Source organism: Bombus huntii, chromosome 8 (assembly GCF_024542735.1).
Source record: "Bombus huntii isolate Logan2020A chromosome 8, iyBomHunt1.1, whole genome shotgun sequence".
NCBI lineage: Eukaryota > Metazoa > Arthropoda > Insecta > Hymenoptera > Apidae > Bombus > Bombus huntii.
The window spans coordinates 8364281-8389281 of record NC_066245.1 but is presented as its reverse complement, the minus strand read 5'-3'; the positions used below and the strand labels follow the sequence as shown (position 1 = coordinate 8389281).

Genomic DNA, 25001 nt, shown 5'->3' with positions numbered 1-25001 from the left:
GAATACGATTCATCGTGGGTAGTTTGTCGGTGGAATCTCATTCGACGACATTTAAAAAAGATGTTTCCCTTCGGTTCAAGAAGTCCAATTTCTTTCTTTCGCGTAATGACTCCACGAGAGATATTCGTCGATCGATGGAATTGTTCGAATTTCCCTCGACGAACCGCAGCTATAAAAATAAAAACCCGTCTTATCGGGACTCGCCCTCGACGCGGTGGCATCGTTTCCGTTTTATGGATAAGCCCGTCGCTCGTTTGCGAACGGAGAATATATTCACGGTCGCTGGTTGTTTCCTCCGGCTGTTTTATCGGACGTTCCTCAAAAACCGGAATCCGTGACAAGATCCATGGGCGATGCGGAAGAAAGGGTTGGGAGTTAGGAAGATAGAACGAGGTGTCTCCGTCTTAAAAATAGAGTTTCCTCCGGGTCAACGAACCGGAAGATATCTTATCGACCTAATATGCCCGTAAATCATCGTCGCGTGAACGTAGCCCACACCTTTTCACATTCATACCTCTGCCACGTCAGCTTCTGCTCTCCGCGTCACCACGACTTTCCTCTCCGAATCCGCTGGTTCCTTTCCGACTCGATCAACTTCGCTGACTCTGTTCTTCCCCGGCGAGAAAAGTCTTTCCTCGAACACGATAGATAAGTGTATTCCTCGGAGCAAAACGGATATGATTAGCCAGCGCCGCATACCCGTTTGATCGTGAATCGACTAACAACAATGGAGGTTTCGTTTCCGTTTCCCAGTATTCTTTTCCTAACTATGCTCTAACTATACCCATCTGTGATCGAAAACACGTACGTTTCGTTCATTCGTAGAACGTGTCGCTGGGAGAATGATTTTATGGGGGCTCGTTCGACCGTCGCTTCCGCATCCTTCGTGAAATAATGAGGGTAACTAGGTTGATAAAGGGGCATCGAGGAGAGAAGCTCGTGTTCGACGATTGCCCCTTAACGACTGTCTCGAATAGATCACCATCGTACTATCGTTGGTTGTTTAACCAACATCGAATTCTGTATTTCCACGAAGAGCAAATATTGTCGCCTTTCGAATATGTTGCTACGATTTTCATTGTTCTCTCTGTATCTTTTATCCACCGGTCGATCGATATTCTTTACGCGAATGTTTTTCTTTTTTTTTTTTTCTTTTTTTCTTCTTTAACATCGGTACAATGTTTCACCGGGAACAACCGCTGTATGAAGTCATACTATTCGAGAAATAATTTCGAGGCTACAAGACGAGCCGTTTAAACCATATCGTCACAATGTAGCGGACGTCTCGCGGACTTAACGCACACAAGCTCGTTCCTTTGCGTGGGCTTCAACCTGTCGTATTTTTTGTTCCCATTCTTCTTTAACGAACTATTTAAAGTGCCATCCCCGTGGCACGAGCCAAAGAAGTTAATTAAAGTCCTTGAAAGGGGAAATTACATCCCAGTAAGAAACACTCTGACCTGGCCCTCGGTAATAATATAAAAATTACTTTCCGCGTCTTTTATACCGTTTGGAGCTACAAAGTGACTGCGTTGTACGTCCTACAACCAGAAAAATACCCATCCTGTTTCACGAAGAGACAAAGATAATTTCTTGCGATGGGCTAAAGGAGACGAAAGCTGAAAAGCCAAAAAAAAAAAAAAAGAAAGAAAAATTGCGAAACCGAATGAATATCGGTGATGATAAAAAACTGAATCCTCGGAGATTGGAAGTTTGTTGCAGTCTCGGAGAAGACGTCGTTTAATATCGGCTTTTCACGGAATGCGCCGCGAGAATATCGCCATGAAGGAAACTTGGGGTGAGTTTAACGACGTTTGTAGAAAAACAACGGGCCACAGCCGTATTGTTTGCCGCGGCAACGTAGCGACGCCGCGACGTGGCGCTTTTCAACTCGACTGCGACGCATTCGAGACGGGGGCCCGATTCCAGTAAGACGTCTGTTTTCTTCCATTTACTCGGCACAATGTGTACAGGGAGTTATTCTTCTTGTAAATTTCGTTGCTCTACTTTAATTTCGTGGCGCAGCGACGATGGCAGTGGTGCCGCCGCGTCGCGGTAATGAGAAATCTCGACGACCGCCTCTAGCGTAAATACCGCACGCATTCGCCCCGCGTAATGTTTACTCGTTCGAGCTTTTATTCTGTTCGGTCTTTAAACGCGGTGCTTGATTAAGATACGCTACGTTTATCGACATGGATATGTCGCTGAAATTACTTCCGGCAAGTTTCTACGTGCTCCTTAAAGACGTGAACAAGGATAGACGACAATCTTTCGATCAAATAGTTACAAACGAGTCTCTCGTGTCGAAACAGACGATTATATTGTGTTATATGATTGAAATTGAGTTGGTCGAATATATTAGGTCATATAGTATATCTTTTAGCTTTTCGCTGCAATTTAATTGAAATGCAATGTATTTTCATAGAATAATAATGATATAATGAATAACGTACGATGTTTTCGATTATTTCGCGTATGAAATAACTTTAGTTCAAAAGATTATTCATCTTTATCAGTAAATGGATTTGTTCAAGTAATTTCCTCGTATAAAATGTAAAAATTTTGGATGCTTTCAAGAACATTTCTTCAAGTTCGCATTTTTATAATACGGTACTAAACATTTTCTCTTTAATTAATAATTTAACAATTTATTTCATTAATAATCAGTGATCAAACATATAATACTTTACATTTTATCTTTGATTAATAATATAACATTTCATTTAATTACTAATGAATAACCAAACATAGTACATATTTGCATTTTATCATTTATCAATAATTTCACATTTTATTCAATTAATGATCAGTGGCCAAACGTATTATTTAATTTCGTTATTGATAAATAATTTAACGTTTCATTTATTTAATAATCAATGATCAAACGTATTATTTGCAGTGAATGGAAGTTTTGTTGTTTGCAAAAATTAAGGAGATTTACATTTTAAGATTAAAGAAATGTGAACAGACTTAATGTTTAATTTAGTAATACTTGCTCTCGGTGAATTTCTAGAGAACGGGAACGAGCAGAATACACACGTTTTATGGTTCGCGAACATTCCTCACTGATAAACGGAAAACGTCCACGGAATTTCTGCTTTGCTACTCTCTTCGAGATCGTATAAGATACTCCGTGCCATATTCGACATGCTCGTAACAAGACGCTTAAAGTAATCTTATTATCGTAGCTGCACTACGTGTTTTCGTGCGTCGAATACTTGCGTGTTTCCATCGGAAAATGAATTCACTTCCTCCAAGTAGAGGAGAAAAAATTTCCTCCGTAAAATTCGTCTGGAAACACACGACCTTTCGTTCTTTTCGCTGCCTTTTTTCATGTTTCTGTTTCGTCACCATCCGTTGCGACGAAGCGAGGAAAGAACGATTATTTTTAATTTAACGTGACTCTCTGTGTCATTCGCAAAAGGTGGAATTTCTTTCGAGTTCCACAGGCTGTCCTTTTATTCGGCGAGCGGACGAAATTCGCGGAAATTTTATACGGAAATAATTACGCGTCCCGAGCTCGAGTTACGTCGCAGATCTAATTCGACAACGGCGCGCTTTGGAGACCCGGCTAAACGAGCGTTGAACTTCGTCAGAGAGAACCCACGTTTTCCAGTTTCACCTTTCGTTTCTGCATCTCGACAAATACAGTCTATTCATTAGTTCTCACGATATTTCCATAGCTACTCGATTGTGCTGGATTTCTCTTGTATAATTGACCCTCTTACGAATCATGTATCGTAAATTTTCACCCTGCTCTCTATATAGCTTTGAACTCAATTATTTTACACAACCTAAGTTTCTATTTACTGGAAGTCCTATAACCAACCTCTCTTTGTGTAGGTATTCCAATCAAATGTGAATGATTTTCTCTCGAGTCGAGTCTTTCGTTCCCCGTTTGGTCCATCGTTCGATTATACCGTTCTTTAGAACCATACGACGCGAACGATAACGAAAACATAATTGCAACGTAGCAGTGCGTCTAGGAAAAGACTCTTGGCTCGTCTCCGCGGAAAATTCGAGTCGGTGGAAAAAGAAGGCGGTTTTCGTGGCAGAAGGCAAACCCTCTCTCTTTCTGACAGGTGAATGTGCCGCGGTGGATGCAGAGAAGGCAGAGTTAGCGTAGGACGGATGGGGCCGGCTGGAGTCGGTCGTTCCTCTCTTCCCGTAGGTTTCATGGTTTGTAAATATTACCTGCCACGATACGTCTGCCGAGTTTATGCTTGGCTTGGTTGCCGCGTAACCGAGAGCCGTGTGATACGGGGTGGTAGCAAGCTTGGAAGCTGGCGCTGGAAGCAGAGAAAGAGGGAGAAAGCAGAGGCGAACTCACCGAGTTTTTACCCCATTCTGGAGTCTGAGTGCCTCGCTCCGCTGACTCTCGAAACGGGTTGCACAGCCAGGTCCTACACACCACCACATTTTCCTTTACCCACCGCCTACTACTACTATTCCTATTCCACCCTCCGCTTTCGCCACCATCTCTTTCTCCGACAGGCTATTCCCTTCTAACGTGTCTCTTTTTCTCCAGCATCGGTTTCTCTTCGTTCTGCGTCCTTGCTTCACCCTCTTTCAGGCCTCTGCTCTCTTGCCAACCTTTCAGCCGAGACCATCAACTTACGCGGAACGCTAGTTCATGGGTGGATTGGGACAGCCTCGAGATTTTGGATAAGATACCGCTATCCTTTTAAGGGTTTCAAATTCTGCTTCTCAATCTTCCACCGAGTTTCTATGCTTTCTATCGGTTCGGAGATTTTTCTTGCGCCGATTAACGACCTCGTGGAGAGCAAAGGGGGAAAGAAAGACACAGCGTCATGCGGGTTTGATATTGGGGAAAGGAACGATGGTATTCCATCTTAAGAAAAAGAGGCTACAATTCGGCGGTGGTTCCCCGGCGGATCGATCTACCGCTCCTATAAAGGAAGCATGGAAGTGTGACTCGTTTCTTTTTATTTTCATTTTCTTTCGTTCTTCGTGCTGCCTTCCTCCTCTAGGAAAATTCCAACGGGAAAACAGGAAACGGACTTTTCTTAGGGATACATTTTCGTCACAGTTGGTGTACGTGTGCGCCAGGGTTAGTCTCGTTTGTGTTAGGTAATTATCACGGGCCTCGTGATACGCCCTTTCTTCGTAAATAGTCCGCGGGCGCGTTACACCTATTTTGTTTCTATTTACCTTCAATTTTCATTATGACCTTTTGAAAGAGCGCCACAATCCTATAGAGAGCTTGGCGTCGACGGCCTCGCCGTTATCGAGATTTTTTTAATTAAGAGTTCAGATCCGCTTCATTTGGAGTCTGTCCGCTTTTATCCGGCTTTCAACCATCCGCCGTAAAAGTTGATTCTGCGGCTACGGGTATCAACATCTTGTAGTTGCAGTCGCACAAAGCCTCTCCGGATTTAATTCCGAGGTATCGCCGCGGCGCCCTCCATTTTCCATTGCACCCTCGCCGCACCACTTAACAGCTTTTCTTTCTCCCTTTTCTCGCCTTTACCACCCGTGTCCTTAGCAAGCTTCTAGCGCTGAGACAATTATGTTGCGCGCAGACTTCAGCGACGGATTCGTACTACTAGAAAGCCTCGAATCTACAACGGGGATCGACGAAGACTTTTCATGTTTTTAACATTTGTAGATTTAAAGATACGACGAAGATAATTTGCATGTCGTTTCTTTTGAGTACTCGAATAATAGAATATTATGATAATAAATATTTTTAAGCGGTGCATTAGGAAAATTAAGAATAGGAATAAAATTATATAAATGGTGAATTAAAAAATATAAAGATTGGAATATTCATTGGAACCTGCAATAAAATTGCAGAGTTCCAGACAATATACAGCGAAGTAACGGAGAAAAAGATATTAATTTCGAATTCTCTTCCATAACCGATGCTGAAAATCAAAAGTCAATAATGCAAATCGAACGAAGTGAATTGCAAATGAAATTTTGCGTTAACGAAACGTTGGCATTTAATGGATTAATATATCCACGTGATGCAGAGATCGTCGTAGAGTATTACGTCTTCTGACGAATAATATATATATATATATAGTGACTTCCCCGGTTAACATGACGTTATCATAATTATATTAAATAAACAGCACGCGGACTGCGTAACAGAATATCCCAGCGTGCGTGTTCGTTTCGAGAATTCCGCGAGAAATTCCGTGCTGTTTGCCCGTGGAACATCCATATTTGAGGTCAACATTCTTAGATGAAGCGACAGTAGTACGTATCTCCCGCATGCATATTTGCTACTCTGGAACGAGCTTCATATCGATTCGTTGAAATAATTTAGTCTTCGTCGGTGAAAACGGTACTAAAAGCGGCGTATTCGCTACCTCGGAATACGGTTGCTAGTAGAAACGATCGGATATTCTTGCTGGAATTAACGAGTAGGAAAAATGAGTTTCGAGTTGGCGCGTTAACATCGAGCTACGCAATGGCTGGAAGACGAATTTATCGAAATCCTCCTCCCCGCCCCCAACACACTTCCGCGGATCCATTGTAATAAAATAACGAAATCGTGCACAGCTTCCGACGTTTAATTGATACGTCGTGAATTTATGGGATACGTCGGAATGGTACAAGCATATGAAGTCCGGTTAATGTGGCTTAGTGTTATTAGGTCTGCCAGTGTTCGGTTATCAACGCTCTACATTCTACAGTTTCGATAAAAGGGAACAGTTCGTTAATGAACGTTGAAGCGAAGCGAATTCTAAACTATGTCGTTGGTTGTAAGAAAATCAGTGCGATACATCAGATAAAATATGGAACCTACAGGTAGCAATTGGAAGAATTACAGATGACATCAATATGAAAAAAAAAAAGAGAACTCTCTTTCATCGTGCCAATACTCATTCGCACAGTCGAGTGAGAACAATAAGCTAGATCGAATGAAAGGGTACAAACGAACTTTTGTTTATTTCGCTGCAGTCACTACAAAATATCGAAGATAAAAAATCTCGTCTGAAAATAGTAACCTGTTAATATTCTTGATCGGAATTGCGACAAAATTTCAAAAAAGGAACTGAAGAATTACCAAAAATCAATAGTTCTCAAAAACAACAATTAATATACTATTTATCGATAAATGCTTTAATAAATATTTATATTATATATAATAATAAATAGTTACACGTAAACACGACGTCACTCGTGAAATGACTCAATAGCGTAATGGCGTCGTTAAAATCCTGAAAATGTTACAGATCCTTTATACCAAATATTAAGTATTAAGTATCATTAGAAAAATAATAAGTATTGTATTTTAAAATAGCTAGTAGAATATTCGGTATTGCTTGATGGTAGAGTCTAGGTGGCTCAGAGCTTTTCAAGAATGACAAATCCGCCCCTGTCGGCCCTGCGCTTTCAAGACACGTTTTCGAGCGGCTGGTTGTTTGTGTGTTTCAGTGGTGAATCAGCGTTACGATCCGGAAGTGCAGTGTCCCGGCGGTTTCCTCGGCAACAACGTACTTATGCGATGCAACGTGCCCAGTTTCGTCCGCGACCACGTTACCATTACGTCTTGGCTTCAGGAACCGTCCTTCAACATCTACCCGTCCACGATGGGAGGTGAGTAAACACCAGAAACATCTCTGGCTATCCTCTAATGATGTCTGTTCATAAATAAGAACGAGCAGTAGGGTGAAATCTCTCGGAATGAATATCATCGTCTTGCAACCGGTTATTCTTGCGAATTTATATTTGTATTTATTCCTTTTATGAAGTCGGATGAAGATAAAAATCGTGGGTTTGACGTACAAGCGATTTCTTCAAGGAATATTCCGTGAATATCGAAAACATCTCAAGAATCCTTAAATATAATTGAACTGATCCGGAGGCAGATCGGGTTGTCTTATGCAGATTATGTCTCTATCTTGCGATTCTTATAACGTGATTAGACTATGGTTGTTTATACAGGCTCAATATGCAAGGAATATACGATGTTCATGCGCGTGAAATATGCAAATGTGCATGAATAATATGCGAAAACACGTTATCTATGTTTCATATAAGTCGAATATTATCTACGATAGAATATCTAATAATAGATATTTGACAATAATTTTCCAACTATTTTGATATTTATAGTTCGTGTCGTATAATAAATTACAAGAACTTTGTTCATGTTTGCAATTGTTAACCGACGATGATTGGATATAATACACGATGCTCGTCTATCTTTTGCGGTATTTACTTTTAACAAAATTGAAGAAAATTTTCGTATATTATACAGTTTACGTGATACATGTGTAATTATGTGAGAAATTTAGTCAAATTCAATTATTCCAATTCGAAAGACAAATTACTATATTTGACGCTCAACAGACGGTACAGAATTTTGATCTATAGTTTTACATGATTTATAGTTGTCACCGATTAAGTATTATTGTGACTGACATTTTATGCAATTATGATACAGAAACATTAGACTTCCAGTTATTCTTGTATGCGATACTAGAATTCCATTCATTTGAACCCGTCTGGGGACAAATAGTTCATATTACTGAAATTCATATAGTAGGAGTTCTCTCCATTATCTATTATTTTCGTTCGCATAATTGAGGTTCACGTTCAAATAAATGGATTCTATCGGTAGAATATCAATTAGAATTTCGTTTCAACGAATGGAGTTTGAAGAAAATGAATTCTACTGTATATACTTAAACATAAATATGCGACATTGCAGAAATTTCAAAATAGAAGTCATATTTTTCAATAACACAAGAAATTTTTATTTAAACGTAATTTATCTACTTACATTCTAAAAATATGAATTTGCTTTTTGATCAAATTACTCTCGCGAAACACCAAAAATATATAATATTAAAGTCTAAGTTTATTACAGTCGTTTGAAATTTATGTTATGGAAAAAACAGTATCTATACGTCCTGTTCTCGGACACAACGTAGGGTTGGCATTGCCGATACGCCAAGTTTTCGCCTGAAGCGTAGCGATTCCGTTAACGAGACAAACTTCATTAATTATGAAGCAGTTCGATCAGGTATGCTTCACAGTTTTGAATGTGTTCGTTAATAAACCAGGCGGATCTATTAATACACTCATCAATTGCAGTAAGACGATCGATAGACGACCAAACTTTCGTCGTTGCACGGTCGGAATGAGTTCGAAGTTGAACGAACTCGAGGAACAACCGTCGGAAAAGCAGAGAGTCAAATCAAAATTCATTGTCACGATTCGTGCGCTTCAATTCAAAAATTTAAATTTCAATCAAAATACTTGGAACTAAGTTAAAAAATTGGAATCTAGAGTCGATTCGAACTCGAAGAAACTTCCATTTTACGTGTAATTATGATCGAAATGTGATTTCTGTTCACATAAATTTATTATCGCGATTCATGAACTCGAACTTGGAAAATTAAATTTGAATCTAGGAATTAGGATTTACATTCGAAAATAGAAATTTGGGACAATTTTAAGCTCGGAATAGCTTTATTCTCCAAGTGACTGTAATCAAACGTACGTTCTAGTTCCACAAAATTATCACAATTGGCAAATTTAAAGTCAAAGATTCCAGTTTGAACGGTACGAATAGGTGCGTGCTCGGTGAAGTTTTCGTTTCTTCTTATGGTTATGACTGAAACGCGATTTTTGTTTCCACAGATGGCAAATACCATATGCTCTCGAGTGGCGAGCTTATGATACTGAATATCACGCGGGAGGACGCAGAGCGGACATATCGGTGCAGGACGCATCATCGTTTGACGCAGGAAACGGTCGTCAGCAGCAACGTCGGCAGGCTTCAGCTGACTGGTGAGTGCATTAAAATTTGTTTTGCGTAGCCTCCGATAAGATAACACGGTTTCGACTTGACTCACACAGTTCTCTCTGAATTGATCGAAAATTCATAACCCGGCTAAAATATGTTTATCATATGATAATATGATACCATGTAAATTAATCGATACATATAGAGGTCCACCAAGGATCGCTTCTTTCTTCTCATTTACATTTATGAGGTTACAAGGGGAGTATCGTCGACGGGCAAATTTTATCTGACAAAATTCTCAGGCTCTACTTTCTCTCCTTTTAAGCTTATTAAACTTGAGAAACCTCCTTTTTCGGGACTGTTTAAAAATATTTTGAAAAAGCAAGGGTATTTCAGAGGCTGCTGACTTTACTTTGGCTACTTTACGTAGTAATTGCAAAATAAACAACGTTGTAGACATGGTTTATTAACAAACGGCATGATAGAGCAAAGATGGCACGGAGTATAACACGCGCGTTGAATATTTTTCCTTCGTTTACCAAAGCTGAAGCAAAGCTGGGTAAACAGCGGAAAAAAGTGAGAAAGAAGGAAGGGAACAATATTTCCTGTCCGTTAACACACTTTCTTTCAACGTTTCCCTCGTACATTTTCTGAAAGCTCGAGGCACGTTCCTTCGAAGCTTTGCCCGTTAACTCGACTAATAAAGTTTTAACACGAGCCGAGGGACGTTTTAGCGTGAACCGAGGATGGTATTAATAAGAGTATCGAAAGAATAGCATCGTCCTCTTGGCTGTGTTATCGAAGGATCCATCGAGGCACAGAAAAGTTTTCCCCTTTTATCGCCTTTGGATAGGCGACGAGCAGATACACGCCAGCGGGGACTTATTATTGCAGCTCGATGCGATATTTACAAATTTCTTGCAAGCGCCGTTGAATATTTATGAACCGATTACCCTCCGTGGAGAGCGTCAGATGCCGTGCATTTCATTCTTCGATCCAATCCAACCTTCTAGATCGATTATCGAAGCTACGATTCAAACTTGATCTCCTTCGAGTGCGTGAATCCGTAATTGGACAGCAACTAGACGCTCGTGAGCTTTCTCAACACCCGGTGGATCGAAACACCGTGCCTTCCCTTCGTAATCATTTCCATTCACCCACTGCTCTCCATTCTTTCCCCTTTCTATTTTATTTTTCGTTCCAACTTGCCGAGCGAAGACGTCAGGGTACCCGCGGTTATTAAATTTTTTTCAATAACAAAACGGGGACAATGTGGAAAAAAACTGGGACACTAAACGCTGCAGGATATTCTCCTGACCCTCTTCGCTCGTCACGAAGAAAACCGGGCTCCAAGTTACTCGTTGGTGACGCTCTGGATCTGTTCGATTTCGATTTTGTAAGCGACAGTCATTTGAGAGCTAAGAGCTTGGGACGAAAATATTCGTCGACGATCTGGGTAGCTTTAATTGGGAAGCAACCGACCGGCAAGCGGAAGATCCGAGGTCGATCTCCGGGCCAACAACCCGATCGGCCGAATATTTTTCTCCCTACAGTTTAAACATTTCGCCCTACCGACGTACCAATCGCTATACGCTCTGTCAATCATTATAGTTGGAAAAACATCGTGAAAGGGACAGCAGCTGAAAGAAAACCCGCGGCGGTAAAAATTTTTCCTCGCCTCGATTACGAATCCTTGATCGTTTGCGTTTTATTGCCTGGAGAAATAGCTGTCGGAATTTTTATTGAGCCACGTCGAAACTGATCGCCTAACCGTTCATTCTTCTTTTCATACGTTCTATCGTTGAATTCTCGAATAATTTTTTTTTAATATTTTCGAACTTTCTTTGATCACATGTACCAAATAAACCTGTTTTATTTGCTAAACGAACTAACGCGATAAATAGTTCGAATTTTCTATTCTTGCTGCCTGAGCGAATTTACAGTTTACTCCCACGAGATTGAGTAAAAGTGCAAACGTCGTGTCTCACGTTGCAAACATCGCGATGCTATCACACGGTTACGAACCCGCGATAAACTCACCCTCTTCCCCTGGTTGTGCACGCACGATCGCACGTGATTCGATATTACGCGTTTAGCGGCGCTGATCGATCGACAGCCCGATAGTAGTGGTGCGTCCGTGAATAGGAAAAAGAGCTTGCGTCGGTGAACGGAGTTCAGGGCGGTTCATTAACGGCCGGGATGCAATTAGAAGCCTTATTTCGTGCGATCGGAACACTGGTCGATAACGCTATTTAATGGTATCAAAGATTGTTCCTTCAACACTAGATCTATCGACGTCTTAAAAGTAAAATTTCCATCACAGAAATCAAAATATAAGGTACACGATAGAATACGTAATTCAAGGGAAAGAAACAAATCTTTACTTATATTGCCTATATTTACTTGACAAAAGCTCATTCTAATGTCCAAAAATGTATTGTTTGTAAATTTGTAGAAAATGTCGACGAAAAATTTCGCATTGATTATTTTGATTATTTTGGTAGTTTTAGTATTAACGAAGATTAACATTCTGTAAAGTTACTGATATTTAACAGTCGGTCGAACCAGGATGATCAAGATTCTCAATACCGTTCGTCTTTCTAGTTGAAATCTATATAGCAGCCTAATTGATTAATTACTGAAATGTACACGTTAATAATTTGTGTAGCGCTAAAGTAATTGTCATATTTAGTAACAAATTAGACAGCCGAAGATAATTTACTCTCTACATATATCGCAGAGTTAGGAAAGTGAAGTTTTTGTACGTGATTTCAAGTCAATAGACAGAAAATGATGTTACGAAATTGTTCGTAGATGAACGAATTTTTCGAAACGAGTAATTTGTTTCTTGAGAATTGAATATTGATCGTGTACTTCCGTAATAAAATTGAGGAAATTTATAAAAAGTGAAATTTTTCGAAACGAGTGATTTGTTTCTTGAGAATTGAATATTGATCGTGTAATTACGTAACAAAATTGAGGAAATTTATAAAAAGTGAAGCTATTCAGTTTGGACTCTCAGCGGCTTACATAGTAATATCGAACAAGTCAAGCCATAGTACAAAAATCGAAGGAAAACTAAGGGGAAAGGGAGCAAACAAATATTCGATATCCCCCGACATGATTCGCAAAATCATAAATACAAAGCCTATCCATTCTACTCCAGATTTTTCCAACGTTAATCCGTAATTTGATTCGCGTCGCGTCGTCAAAGTCGCAGCGACGCGAAGAGGATTTAATGAGCCATCGGATGATCGACGTTCGATCAAAGTAAAAATTCTCTTAGTCGCGTAATTGCCAGTCTCGGTGGGGTTCTGGCCGCGAAGCCGCGTGAAAAGGTTCTCTCGGTCGTTTCAGCGGAGGCCTGGCATCGCTTGTTCTTGTTACCCAGGCAAAGCTGGTTTCGCCAGCGTAACGTCTGCTTTGGGCTACACTAGCTTGCTACACTGCTTGGGCTACGTAGCTACACTACGTCGGTAGAGAAGCGAAGTGGGGAGAAAGGGAAAATATGCAGGCGGAAAGACGCGAAGGAGGTGAGGAAGGCGAAGGAGAAGAAGAAGCGGAAAGGGGAGAAATCTCCACTCGAGCCGGGCTAACTAATGATGCTTCTCTTCACATGCCACACCTACCCTCCAGATTCATGTTGAAGCTTTAGACGTGCCTATACACGATGCGTGTGGAGAAGAAAAAAAAACGGGCAAGACATTCTGCACGTTCTTCGCTATCACTTTTCCCCTAGCACGTGACCGATCCTCCATGTAGGAAGCGTCATAATTTATCGCCCGTTTCCTATACTTCCCCTTATTCGCATCTCCCTGTATTTTCATTTCCTATTTTTCGTCCTTTTCCGGGCGGGAAGGTAATTCCGGGTCGGTACCTCCTTTTTTTTGCCACGTTCCTCGATCGCTGAACGCTTTATATATCGATCTGTCATTCAGTCGATAAGTCTGCGCAGGTTGGCAGGGAATAATTAATACACCAGCAGCTTAATCGCGAAGCCACGGATATGTCAGCAGCCTCTCGTAATCACGACGAAGGTAAACGAAAGTACGGCGAAAATTGAGTTCGCGATAACGCTCGTTGCACAGCCTCGTTCTCGTCTAGGGGATCTCGAATCGACATCGCGCAGCTAACGTTTCATTTTTAATCGCGCGCCAACTCGCACTGAAATTATTATTTAAGTTTAATCAACGTTATTACAGCTGCGTGGCGATTATTCCGCGCGTACAACGGTGGATAGTAAAACACGACCGAATATTTAAACGTAACGGCAAATAGTCACGCACCAGGGCTAATTAGAAGCAAAATAGCCGGTCGAGTAATTCGAAATCTTCTTTTCTCTTCTGATAATTTACATTTAATCTTTTGACAGTATAGTAAAATGACGAAGAATCTCGGATGAACAATTTAGAAAATTTCCAATGCCTTTATAGGTACATAATACAGGATATAATACGATAAAATTCGATTAGAAGTATGCTAGAAAGTTATAATATACTGTTACACGTAGCTATGGTAATTATAAAGAATAAAATCATTGTAGGTTGTTATTATTGCAGTTATTAAAAATGTATCACTATCGGAATTGTCTGGAGCAATAGTCTATATATATTTTTTTTAAGAAAGCTTTTCAATTACACTACACATGACGAAATGTAAAACGTAAAGTTTTATAGTATACTACATTTATTTGTTCGTTCCTGACTTTTTTGTAGAATGTTACTAAAATGTATAGAGTTAACACCCTATAGTAAACGGAACGCTACAGAAAGAATATAATATAAAAAGAGAATCTGGGTATTGAAGCGCACATTCAGGCTGGAAATTTCGCGTATGATGTTCCACGATATACACCGTCATACGCGAAAATTCGAACGGACCAGTGAATCGATGGCCAGCAGGTTTGTTTGCAATCCGTGCGTCTGCTCGCGCAGAGATTCCGCTTTAATGGAATAGAGAGGCGCTCACAGGCGGTCGTTTATCGCCATCGACGAACATTCTACGAGATATTCCGGAACCAAGTAATGTTTACCTGCTTGGATTGTGGGACCAGAAACCGAAAGAGAGAGAGAGCTATGGGAAATTTCGCGTTACAAGAATTGTTTAAAATTTCTAGATAAACACTGGTCGTACACTGGTAGCTTTATACGTATCCGTACTATCTAAACAGTGATTACCTTTAACCGGATTGCAAATTATTATTAACCTGCGCATGCGCTGTCGGGAACGATACGTCGAACGCAAGCAACGCGTAATTGTTAGCTTTATATTCCCCCGCTGAAGATATGTTTGCAACAATTGGTTCCCCGTTTAACTTGCATCCCGTTTCGTGTGTGTACAAGATCGATGTGTAACGCTGTTCCCGAGCTACGGGATATTTGCGGCGGAATAATTTTGCGCAAAAGTTACGAGACGTAGATGGATCGTTTAATTTATGGAAAATAATAATAACAGGAGCCAACTAGCCAAACTAATTTATGTTCTGCTTGCTCCATCTTTGTAAAACGAGTCGTGAGTGAAGGGAAAATAATTTAGATTATCGGGCAAAGCGGAAATATACTACGGCCAGAGATAAAACGGAAGAATGGAAAGAAATTTTATCGTTGTTAGTTACACCAGTTTGCGATCCATCTACGCGGTCACCGTGCACGTAAACGGAATCTGCGATGTTCAAATTACTCGAGACGTAACTCACGCGAAACTCTATTACACGGCCAAGAGTATTTTTTGCAAGAATATCAACGGTCAACGCCTGTGATCATCGAGGCGTTCCTTCGCATCTGACGGAACGCGTGACGCGTTAATTCCTCGAGCGTTTCCTCATTCTCCTCTTCTTTCGCCCTTTTTTCCCTCAGGTCCCATCCTCTCCTTTCCACTTTCTCTTCTATCGTCATATTTTATTCCTTTGGTAATCAGGCAAATTCAACTTTTCAGTTAACAAAGCGCTTGATTAAATTCTTCTGGGAAGAGCCACGGTAGTACGAAGCAGAGGAGACCGCTTTTGAACTTTGGCGAAAAACGAACAGCTGTCGCGAGTCCTTGCTACGATTCTTCTGGCCGCTCGTTCCACCGTATAATAAAACCTGGCCAACGTTGGATAGAAATTTATGCTAAGCGCGCTTACATACTTACGAACTTAATAACGAAGTTCTAGGGTGTGTCCAATCGTTTGCATATTCTCGAATAGCCGTCCATCGTCGCAGTTTCTCTGTCTTCCCTTCCATTTAGAATACACCGAATTAACCGAAAACTCGAGGTGCAACGATTTTCCCCAGTAACGAGCAAACTTTTCTGAATTATCTGTTATTCGCGGAAAATTTTCGAATCGCGTTCGGATGCTCTCGTATCGCGAAAAGCCTGCGGAAATAATTGCACCGCGTTGTTAGTTGCACGATGCTCCAGCTTCCGATCCTCGCGAAAACGATTTTACACAGATAGACGTCTCACGCTGGCATACTATCGATGGATAAGAATCTGCATGCGACAGGCGTCGATCGTTTTGTATTTCCTTTATCGTGCAAGTCGCGTTTCTATGGCACCCAATGAGAATTAAAAGCTACACTTGGCGCTAATATCTTCTTTCCAGCCAAGGTATCGTGTAACGTTCGCGGTAATACAATGCACAGCGTTCAATTGCTTCACTGAATTCTCATATTGTAACGAGATCGTATGTCATTTGATCGTGCAACGCTAAAAACACTCGAGCGGTTATCGGCTGTGCTCGATAGACGAATCGTTAGCGTTGGTTGTGTAGAAACATCGAAACATGCGGGTGTATCGGATTCGGCCGGATTTCAGGGAAAACATAGAAAGCAGTGAACGAGGCACGGTGGAAATAGGAACCGGGCTAATGACGCGATTCCCAGAGCCGATTCGCGAAAAACGTTTCGCTTTAATTACACCGACCGCCGTTTTCATTGCAGGTACACGGCCCGTTTTGTTGTAATATTCATTACCGCATTATTACGATGCTCTATGGCGCGTGCACGCGGTGCCGCTAACGCGCCCGATTCTCTTGTTGCATCGTTCCAAGCATCGCTAATTACGCGAATATCTGTTAATGAAATCTTAATGAAACCAATGGACTAATTGCGATTTCATTGACAACGAGGCCGAATAAATACACAGATGAGTATACAAAGTCGTCTTTTTCCTCTCTTGAAAAGGTTGAACGTCAGTTGATCTACGTTAACGGTATATATATATATATATATATATATATATACGCTTATGTGGTAGGTGATTTGAAATTCTTGGTGAACAACGACGAGATATGTACATCACCGTTATCTGTCCCTTTACGGTACGCCACGTCGCTGGACGAGTCGCTATCTCCGACCATAATTCCCCATTAAACGTCCGCCTGACGCGTTCCTTTTCGTTTTTTACACCTTTTTCTTCTTCTTTCCCTTCTTCCTCTTCCCCTTCTTCTTCTTCTTCATCATCATCTTCTCCTTCTTCTTCTTCTTTTGCTTACTCTCCTTCTTCGTATCCATTCTTCTTTTTCCCACCTATTCCACCACCCTTCTATCTTGCCACGAAGAACCTTTGTTGCCACATTCCTTTTTCAGCCGACGGCTATTTATGACACGCCGTGGAAAACATTTCCCGTATATCATGGAACAAACTTACATGAACTCGTCCCGCGGGAGAAGGAGCACCAGCAACAGGGGCTGGCTACGTCTGTGTCGCAAAGTAACCCCTTGACTGTACGTATACGTGTATGTACTTGTTTCGCCAACGAAGATGATCTCGGAGGATGTATTTCATCCTTCGCTTCCTTCCTTGGACCTTCCTTCTCTTTTGTTAAATCTCCAGCGATATTGTCACTATCAATTTTCCAAACAATGTAATCCAATACTGTTCCTCCTAGTTTTTCCGTTATTTTCCACGTATCGTTCGCACGCCCTAGCCATCTAACACGGCACCGGGTCCGTAACGGAAAAGCGACGATCGCCATTAAGGAGAATTTCATTTCGTAATATACAGCAGTCGGCTTTTAATCCAAGCACCTGTTTTATTAAATCTTCGTGCACGTTGTTCGCCACCGTCTTCTTCTTCGTTCCTTCAATTTCATCCACGGCTAAATGAATATATTACGCGTGTAGCGCGGGAAAAACTTGCTCGAACTTATCTAGAATGGCGGAGTCGGAAAAAGCTGCTGGAAAAAGGGTAGGCTATTTCCGGAAAATACCACTGCCTGTTTCTTTAGTGTTACCCAAAATTTCACGGGAATTTTTCTACCGCGACAAAGCCAGTTCATTGGAGAGGAAACAAACATTTATTGATCATTGTTTTGATCAATTATCGATCATCAAATGTCGAATGTAGGATTTATGACATAGCCAGAAACTGCTACTTTGATGCTCATTTGACTTTTCTGTCAATAATTGGGTGGTACATGATTTAGAGATTATGTATCGAATAATATGCATTTTAATTTGTGTATTTTACTGTTCCATGCTTCAATAGCAAATATCCTACACAAATTTCAAGATGATTTCTATGTTATTGAGATCTGATTACCAAAATGGAACCAAGGGAGGAAATAATATACTCAAGCTCGCAGTTAATCTGTTGTTACAATTCTATTGTATTTTTCGTGCCTTAATCTCAAAAAACTGTTTTTCTCGTGTTAAAGTTTACCATTACTTCAAGCTTATGAGGCTGCCAGAGACGATTGCTATTTTTCAGGGACGAAAATTAAAGATTAGAAATTTCTATCATCTAACTGTTAGTCTATTTTAGACATTATGTAGTAAAGTTTTCAATTTTAGTTTTTCCGTAATAGGAAATAACCTGTCATAAATTTCAGAGGTTCAAAGGTTATGCAACGATGCTAACAATTACTGCGTCCAGTTTGAACCATGTGAAATTTTTCACAAAGTTAATCAAATTGCCATCCGCATGATACAGAATTTTTTTTTCAAGGCACAACGCTTTGAAAGCGTAAAGAACAAACGAAGTTCCAAAACATAGAATCTAACGATTTTTTTTAAATAAAATGTTCAACAGAATATAGTACATGGCATGTTGGATTGACCACATTGCCAGTCACAGAGTTCTCAAATAGAATTTATCCAAATATCACGATGCAAAATATCAATGAATAATGAAAAATCACTGTTTTTGTAATTTCCTCGCTGTCCAAGTATTCTTGCCAGAGAAGATACATTGTGGCCATAAAATTAGTAAAGCTTGAAAGTTCATGGGTTTTAAAAATTTAGAGAGAGAGATAAGGCATACAAGTTTTCTCAGGAACATAAAATCTTCTTGCAGAAGAGTGAGTCGTTTGTCTTTCCAAAGTCGAACATTAATCGTGTATTTGGGCAATAAAACTGAGGAATCCACAAAAAAAAAGATATCAATAATAATAAATATCGATTCATAAATAGCTTTCATAACTTGAAATCGAAGATGTTTATTGTTAAGAACTCTTTCAGACTAACTCAGGTTTTTATGCACATTTGTACATCATAATATATAGCTACATCGATCAGTGTGTTTATTTAACGCTTCAATTTCCGACCTCGCAATATCTCTTACATTAAGAAAATCTTTAGTAATCCCTGATAAAAGCATTAATCGGCACACGTATTCATTGAAGTCTGAAAGTCATTCAAGATCTACTACACATCCAGAGCAGTTGTTTCACGCGTCCAGAGATTGTTCGAGATTGTCGTTTGTTCGAGACGCTACAACCAGTATGCTATCATTAGAGGATTTATGCGATCTTTTTTGGTTTTTCTGCTTGCAGAGATACGCAGCACCATGCCACCGATGATAAACGAGAAGGTGGTTTATATGTCGGCACGGCTGAAAGACACCATTGTGATACCGTGCGTCGCGTATGGCAATCCAACCCCCACCAACAGGTAAGAATGTCACCAGATACGTACGAATTTGTAGCATGCGCCGCGCCGGTATTCTCGTAAACTTTAGGTACGATAGCACCATCGACCGGTGAAATGTCTCCGCCTTTAGATGCGTGCTGACACGATGACTTATCCTCAGATTCCACGAGATTTCAGGACGTGACATGCGTCGATCCGAATCGAACGTTTACGACCCGATTTTTTCTTTTTGTTTCGTTGTCGTTTTTTTTGAGGTCGTCGAGAATGAATCCTATCGTCGTTTCTCGGAAACTTCAGTTCTATCGCACTTTTTCCAGCACCTTGTTTCACTTATCTTGATTACTCGAATACATCTACGGTCGCTTTTACCGAAACAAACTGCCGTAAGAAAAGAGTTATTCATCCCTTTGTCGGACTTCAGAATGCAGTTTCGTTATCACAAAATCTGTTTTAATTCTTTGTTTGCTCGACCAGAAACTAACTTCTCTTCCTCGACGTTAGCGCAGAAAGTATGTCGTTCTAGGTAGAAAATAGAAGAATGAAAAACGAACGAAGTATCGTAGTTTCGGAGAAGACAAATAGAAAGTACATCGAGCGTGCCATTTTGGTACCATTAAAGTCAAAATCTGCCAACAAATGTATTCTCTGTCTTCGTTCGAAGATACACGGCGAAAGTAGAAAGAGAGAAGTCGTTTGAAAAGGCTTGAATACACCGTTTCCCATTCAATAAAGCAACAGCTAGGAGACAAGAGTTACCCGTTCAGAGAGGGTCGTTCCGTAATTGCCGACTTTCACGAAACAGTCCTCGAAAACGATTCAGTTACGTGGCAAACAGTTTCCCGATACAACCGGGACGCGGTAAATAGGTGGAGTTCATACGTATCGGGGTAAGTTTAATTGGCTTGACGGCGAAAAAAAGTGTTTTTTCGTATAGGTAAACAATATTTTGATCGATGAAATTTCCGCGCTCGACTTCCTCAACGAGGGTCTCGCGAGAGTGTCCTCGCTTTAAATATTGTAACACGCCCTGCGTTACGACTTCCGACACTCGCTCCAGCTTCTGTACCCTTCAAATTGGTTTCCATTCGTTCCCTTCTCGAGTACCAGTGTAAACGGATGTTCCGCTACGAAATTAACCGGCAAACTACCATTTACTTTTCATCGTGGTTGAGCCTTGGCGCAAAGTAATCTACCAGGTTGAAGTACAGGACGACTGTTACTACGTTGTAGCTGCTTGGGTAAATTGAAGATAGCTCTTCGGATTAATAAGACATCCGGTCGTGTCGCTAAATTATCCTCCAATCTCTACTTCCTCGGCTACTCGGTAAAATTTCCGTTAAATTTCGTTAAATCGTTGACGATAATTCTTGGCAACAAACGCGGTTCCGCTACGAACAGGGACCAGAGGATTATAACGAATACGTTATTGAAATGTAAAAATTTCAATTTCGCGTGACGCTCGTTTCCATATTCTCTCTCTCTCTCTCTCTCTTTCTCTCTCCTCGTCTTATTTTAGAATATGGGCCAGACCTTGATAAGCGACGTTTATTCCGAGAGCAATCTCACCCCCCCCCTCTCTGTAGAAGGTCGGTCTTTCGGTAATTCAACGGTAGATAAGCCGAACACGCTGTTTCGTCACGGTACAGTGATTCCATTCGCGAACGTAGGAACCATGCATTTCAGAGATTTCATGATTTCGTTTGGGCAGAATCGCAGGGTCAAAGGGAACAATAATAATGACGGAAGGAAGTGGCGCGGGACGAGCGAATAATTCGCCCCCTCAGGTTCAAAACCCTCGTATTTTTCTTATATTAATGCTAATTTCAAACATAGCAGCGTTATTTCGCACGCGAAGGTATTTCCATAGTGAAAAGGTGAAACACACGTTGTTCGTTCGCTTCTGCTGCCATATTATTACGCGAGAAAACGGGAAGACGAGAGGTTACGAGATGAAGAAAAGCGATTCTCTTTGACAAGTGGAATTATCTCTCGCATAGATCAGACGGAGATCCTTTCGCGACTATTTAGCATAGCCAAATAGACTGAAACTGAAAAGAAACAGAAGCGTCGAGTCGACTGTATAAGAATGGTTCGTTTATTCGGTTGTTCGGTCGATATTGGCGAAGCTACTTTTGTAGACATCTCACGAGTTATGAACTCTATCTCGAAACTTGGTCTTATCACTCCGGCCTCCAGTGAATCCAATAAACCCGAGTAAGAAACGAAACGACCCGGTAATCGAGCCGGAGAATTCGCGTCGCGGAATCAAGAAGGCAAAAAGAAAACACGACTGGGCCCTTGTAAATAAAGCTGGCGAAACGATAGTTCCAATGAGTTTCGTTCTACGTTTTATTTCCGCGTACGGATCGTTAAGTGCTTATGAAAATAAAGGGAATGGGGTGATAAGGAGGTGGTAAAGCGGATTAACGGAAATACTGGCGCAGGGACAAGGAGAAAAGGGATTGCGTATTAGGATGTTAATGTATTTATTATTCGATTGTGCCGCTTTGCTTGGAATGGTAACGAACGAAAGGGTCGGGACTGAGAAGGGCGGAACGACTTCTTCTCCCTTCTTCTCTAGCTGTTGCTTACTCGCGTTGCATCTACGTCGAGGTTATTAAACGCCAAACGACCTGGTTCGTCCTTCTTCTACACAGTGATGCTACAACAAGAAGAAAAACAGATATTGTAACCAGATTTGTTGAATATTGTATACATAACAGTTGATTCTCTTTCGCCTTTCGTATCATCCGACTGTTCTCGCAAAAGATTACCAAAAGTTTATTCCTCGAGAAAGCTTATCTCAAAATTTTTAAGATGAAACCAATGGTGTTGATATTGTATCGATATTTATCGATTGTTACATACCGGTCAAGGATGAAAATTCACACAATGAGCAATACAAATAATTCGATGCGCTTTACCGTTAGTAATTTCCTGTCACGAATGTTTGACGTGCGTAATTAATTCCGTTGGTCCACGGAATTACGAGCATCTCGATCGATAATCGCGGCAACGACTTTGGAAATGACGCGACGCTTCCTTTCAAGGAATCTCTTGATCCGTGATTAATCGATTACGTTAAAAATCAGGGGATAGAGGCGCGTGTGCTCGCATAGGACACGCGGCCATACGCCCAGGCGCACACGCGTGCATCGTGGATGCCGGGAATGCAGCAAGGTGAGGCTGCTCGAAGGTATATAGACGTGAGGAGTGTATGGATAGCGCAAACAAACCGACCGCTGATTACAGAGACTGCTTCTGACAGCCCATCAAATATTCCGCATTTACGTGTACGTCGACGTCACTGAGTATTCCGTGGCTGTGTTCATCGTCTCCTTCTCTCTATCCCATCTTCGTCCTCTGTCGGACCCGCTTGCGTACAGCGACTCTCTCCACCGCCTCATCCGCTGCCGCTTCCCCGTGGCTTGACTGAGTTGACGGAGGAGAGTACGCAGCCATAGGGGCGCAAGAGAGAGAAAGAGTAATCGGGCGGCAAAGGATAAGCAAAAGGATCAGAGCGAGATAGGAAAAGCGACGCGGAAGATGAGAGGGCAGAATAGAAAAGGGAGAGGTAGAGTCTGAGGGTTTGCCAGCAAGGTACGGCTTCCATCTCTGGCCCTCTCTCGCACTTCCACCTACCTATCCTATCTCCTTCCCTCACCAATTTCCCTCCGTAAATTCGATTATCTATAGGTATACTTCTCGTCGTCGGTCGTGTCTCCTCTGTCCCGCTTTTCCCTTTTCCGCCACTCCTCCGCCGAATACCCAACGACTCTTCAACCTCATCGGCGTCCTTCTGCACCTCCTACCTTATCCTGATTCCTCTCGCGAGCCCACCAACCTCCGACAGTCTGTAACGCCGCTTTTCGAAACTACTACCTCAGCGCACACACAGGAGACGGAGAAAGATAGAGGTCAATCACCGGTCGGAGAAGACGGACCACGAAGATGAGAACGAGAGGATGCAAGATCATTTTTGGACAATGTTAGGGGACTACGATCCCGAGGGACGCTACCTTAGCTCCGAGATTGTAGACCAGAAAATATTTGACGCTGGAGATCCGCACCTTTTAAAGGAAAATTCAAGTTTTTCGTAGCCCAGATCCTCGGTGATTCTGCCCAGCAACTAGTCGTTTGACGTTTTTCCCTTGGACACAGACCTGGATGATGATCTTGCGAGGTCACGTACGATTTCGTTTCAGTTGAATGAAGATTGGAAAAAACTACGTCGAATAGCCTGTTCCTTTGTACCGTGTCGGATTCCCGTGTTTTTGTTCGTTTTTTTTCGAAAATTGCCACCGAAATCGGAAACGTGGCTGGGTTCGATACAATTTTCACAGGTGAAAAAGTAAGTTTCTAAGAATAATGTTTATCGCAGAACGCAAAGGTAAATGGTTGAATCGCGGCCATTTAAGGGCGCAAAATCAATATCGACCGCGACGAAAACTTTATTTTCCAAGCTTCGCTCGGTAAATATTGACGCTTCGCTCGCGCGCGTTTCGATGTAACGCAAATGTTTTCCTTCGTTTGCACACTGCTGCGCGGAGCAATCGTCAGGTGCCTAAAATCGCTGCGCGACTATTTCAAAACTTTTCGAAATGTATCAACGATCTCAAGGCTCATAGGTAATTCGAAAGCTGAACGATGATTAGTCTCGATTTTTGGATGTTGGAATTTGCTCCAATTTTACTCTGTACTTCGATAAGGTCAAAGATCGCTCGTGCTCGCGAAAGATCGATTCGATTATCCCGTATCTACGGAGACGCTTTAAATTCTCGCAGCTCGAAACGTTCCCGCGTTCCCTCTGCGTTTTCAGGAATTTGCATACGCTTCGCTTGCGAAAACGAACGAACATACGTATACGCGAGCCGTTCGTCTCCTTTATTTAAAGATACGCTGGTATTAACGATTTTCGTCCGTATCCGGTGCAGGCAGAGGCGCAGTTTATCCAGCTGCTTGTTCAAGCGGGAGTGTTTTGAAAACGTGCCAGTACATCGAAGCGCGTTGCATACGCTCCCGGCTTGTGAGAGGGTTTCTGTCGAATACAAAAAAAATGAGAGAGAGGGAGAGAGAGAGAGGAAGAGACAAGCAAAACGAGGGAGTGAACGTATGGCTGTAGCCGTGTAGCACAATTCACGGCCGTGCTGTGTGTATTCAGTCTTCCCAATGAAACAGTTGTTATTTTGTGGTCGGCGAGTGCACTAGAGAGATACACCGTTGGAATGGAAAGGCTTGGTCGGATAGCAAAGCAGTAATATCGCCCTCTGTCCGGTGCCAGTGCACTCTGGTATGCGCTGCTATTTTTGCTTCGCCACCGAGCTGAATCTTGAGCAGCGATCGAACGTAATGTAACGCTGTATCGTAGCGAGATGGCTGACTGGCTGAATGGCTGACTGCAACGATGCAATGTTACG

General features: G+C 41.6%; 1 protein-coding gene across 8 annotated transcripts in view; it reads left to right on the top strand.

Moving 5' to 3' along the window:
• The window catches only part of LOC126869017 (cell adhesion molecule Dscam2-like), a 164491-nt gene that overhangs the window by 66606 nt on the left and 72884 nt on the right, over window positions 1–25001 (top strand). For all 8 annotated transcript variants that reach the window (XM_050625090.1, XM_050625094.1, XM_050625093.1 and 5 more), the window contains exons 3-5: window positions 7411–7572; window positions 9625–9774; window positions 19488–19605. In XM_050625090.1, coding sequence (XP_050481047.1) covers window positions 7411–7572; window positions 9625–9774; window positions 19488–19605 — 430 coding nt within the window. The remainder of the gene's footprint in view (window positions 1–7410; window positions 7573–9624; window positions 9775–19487; window positions 19606–25001) is intronic.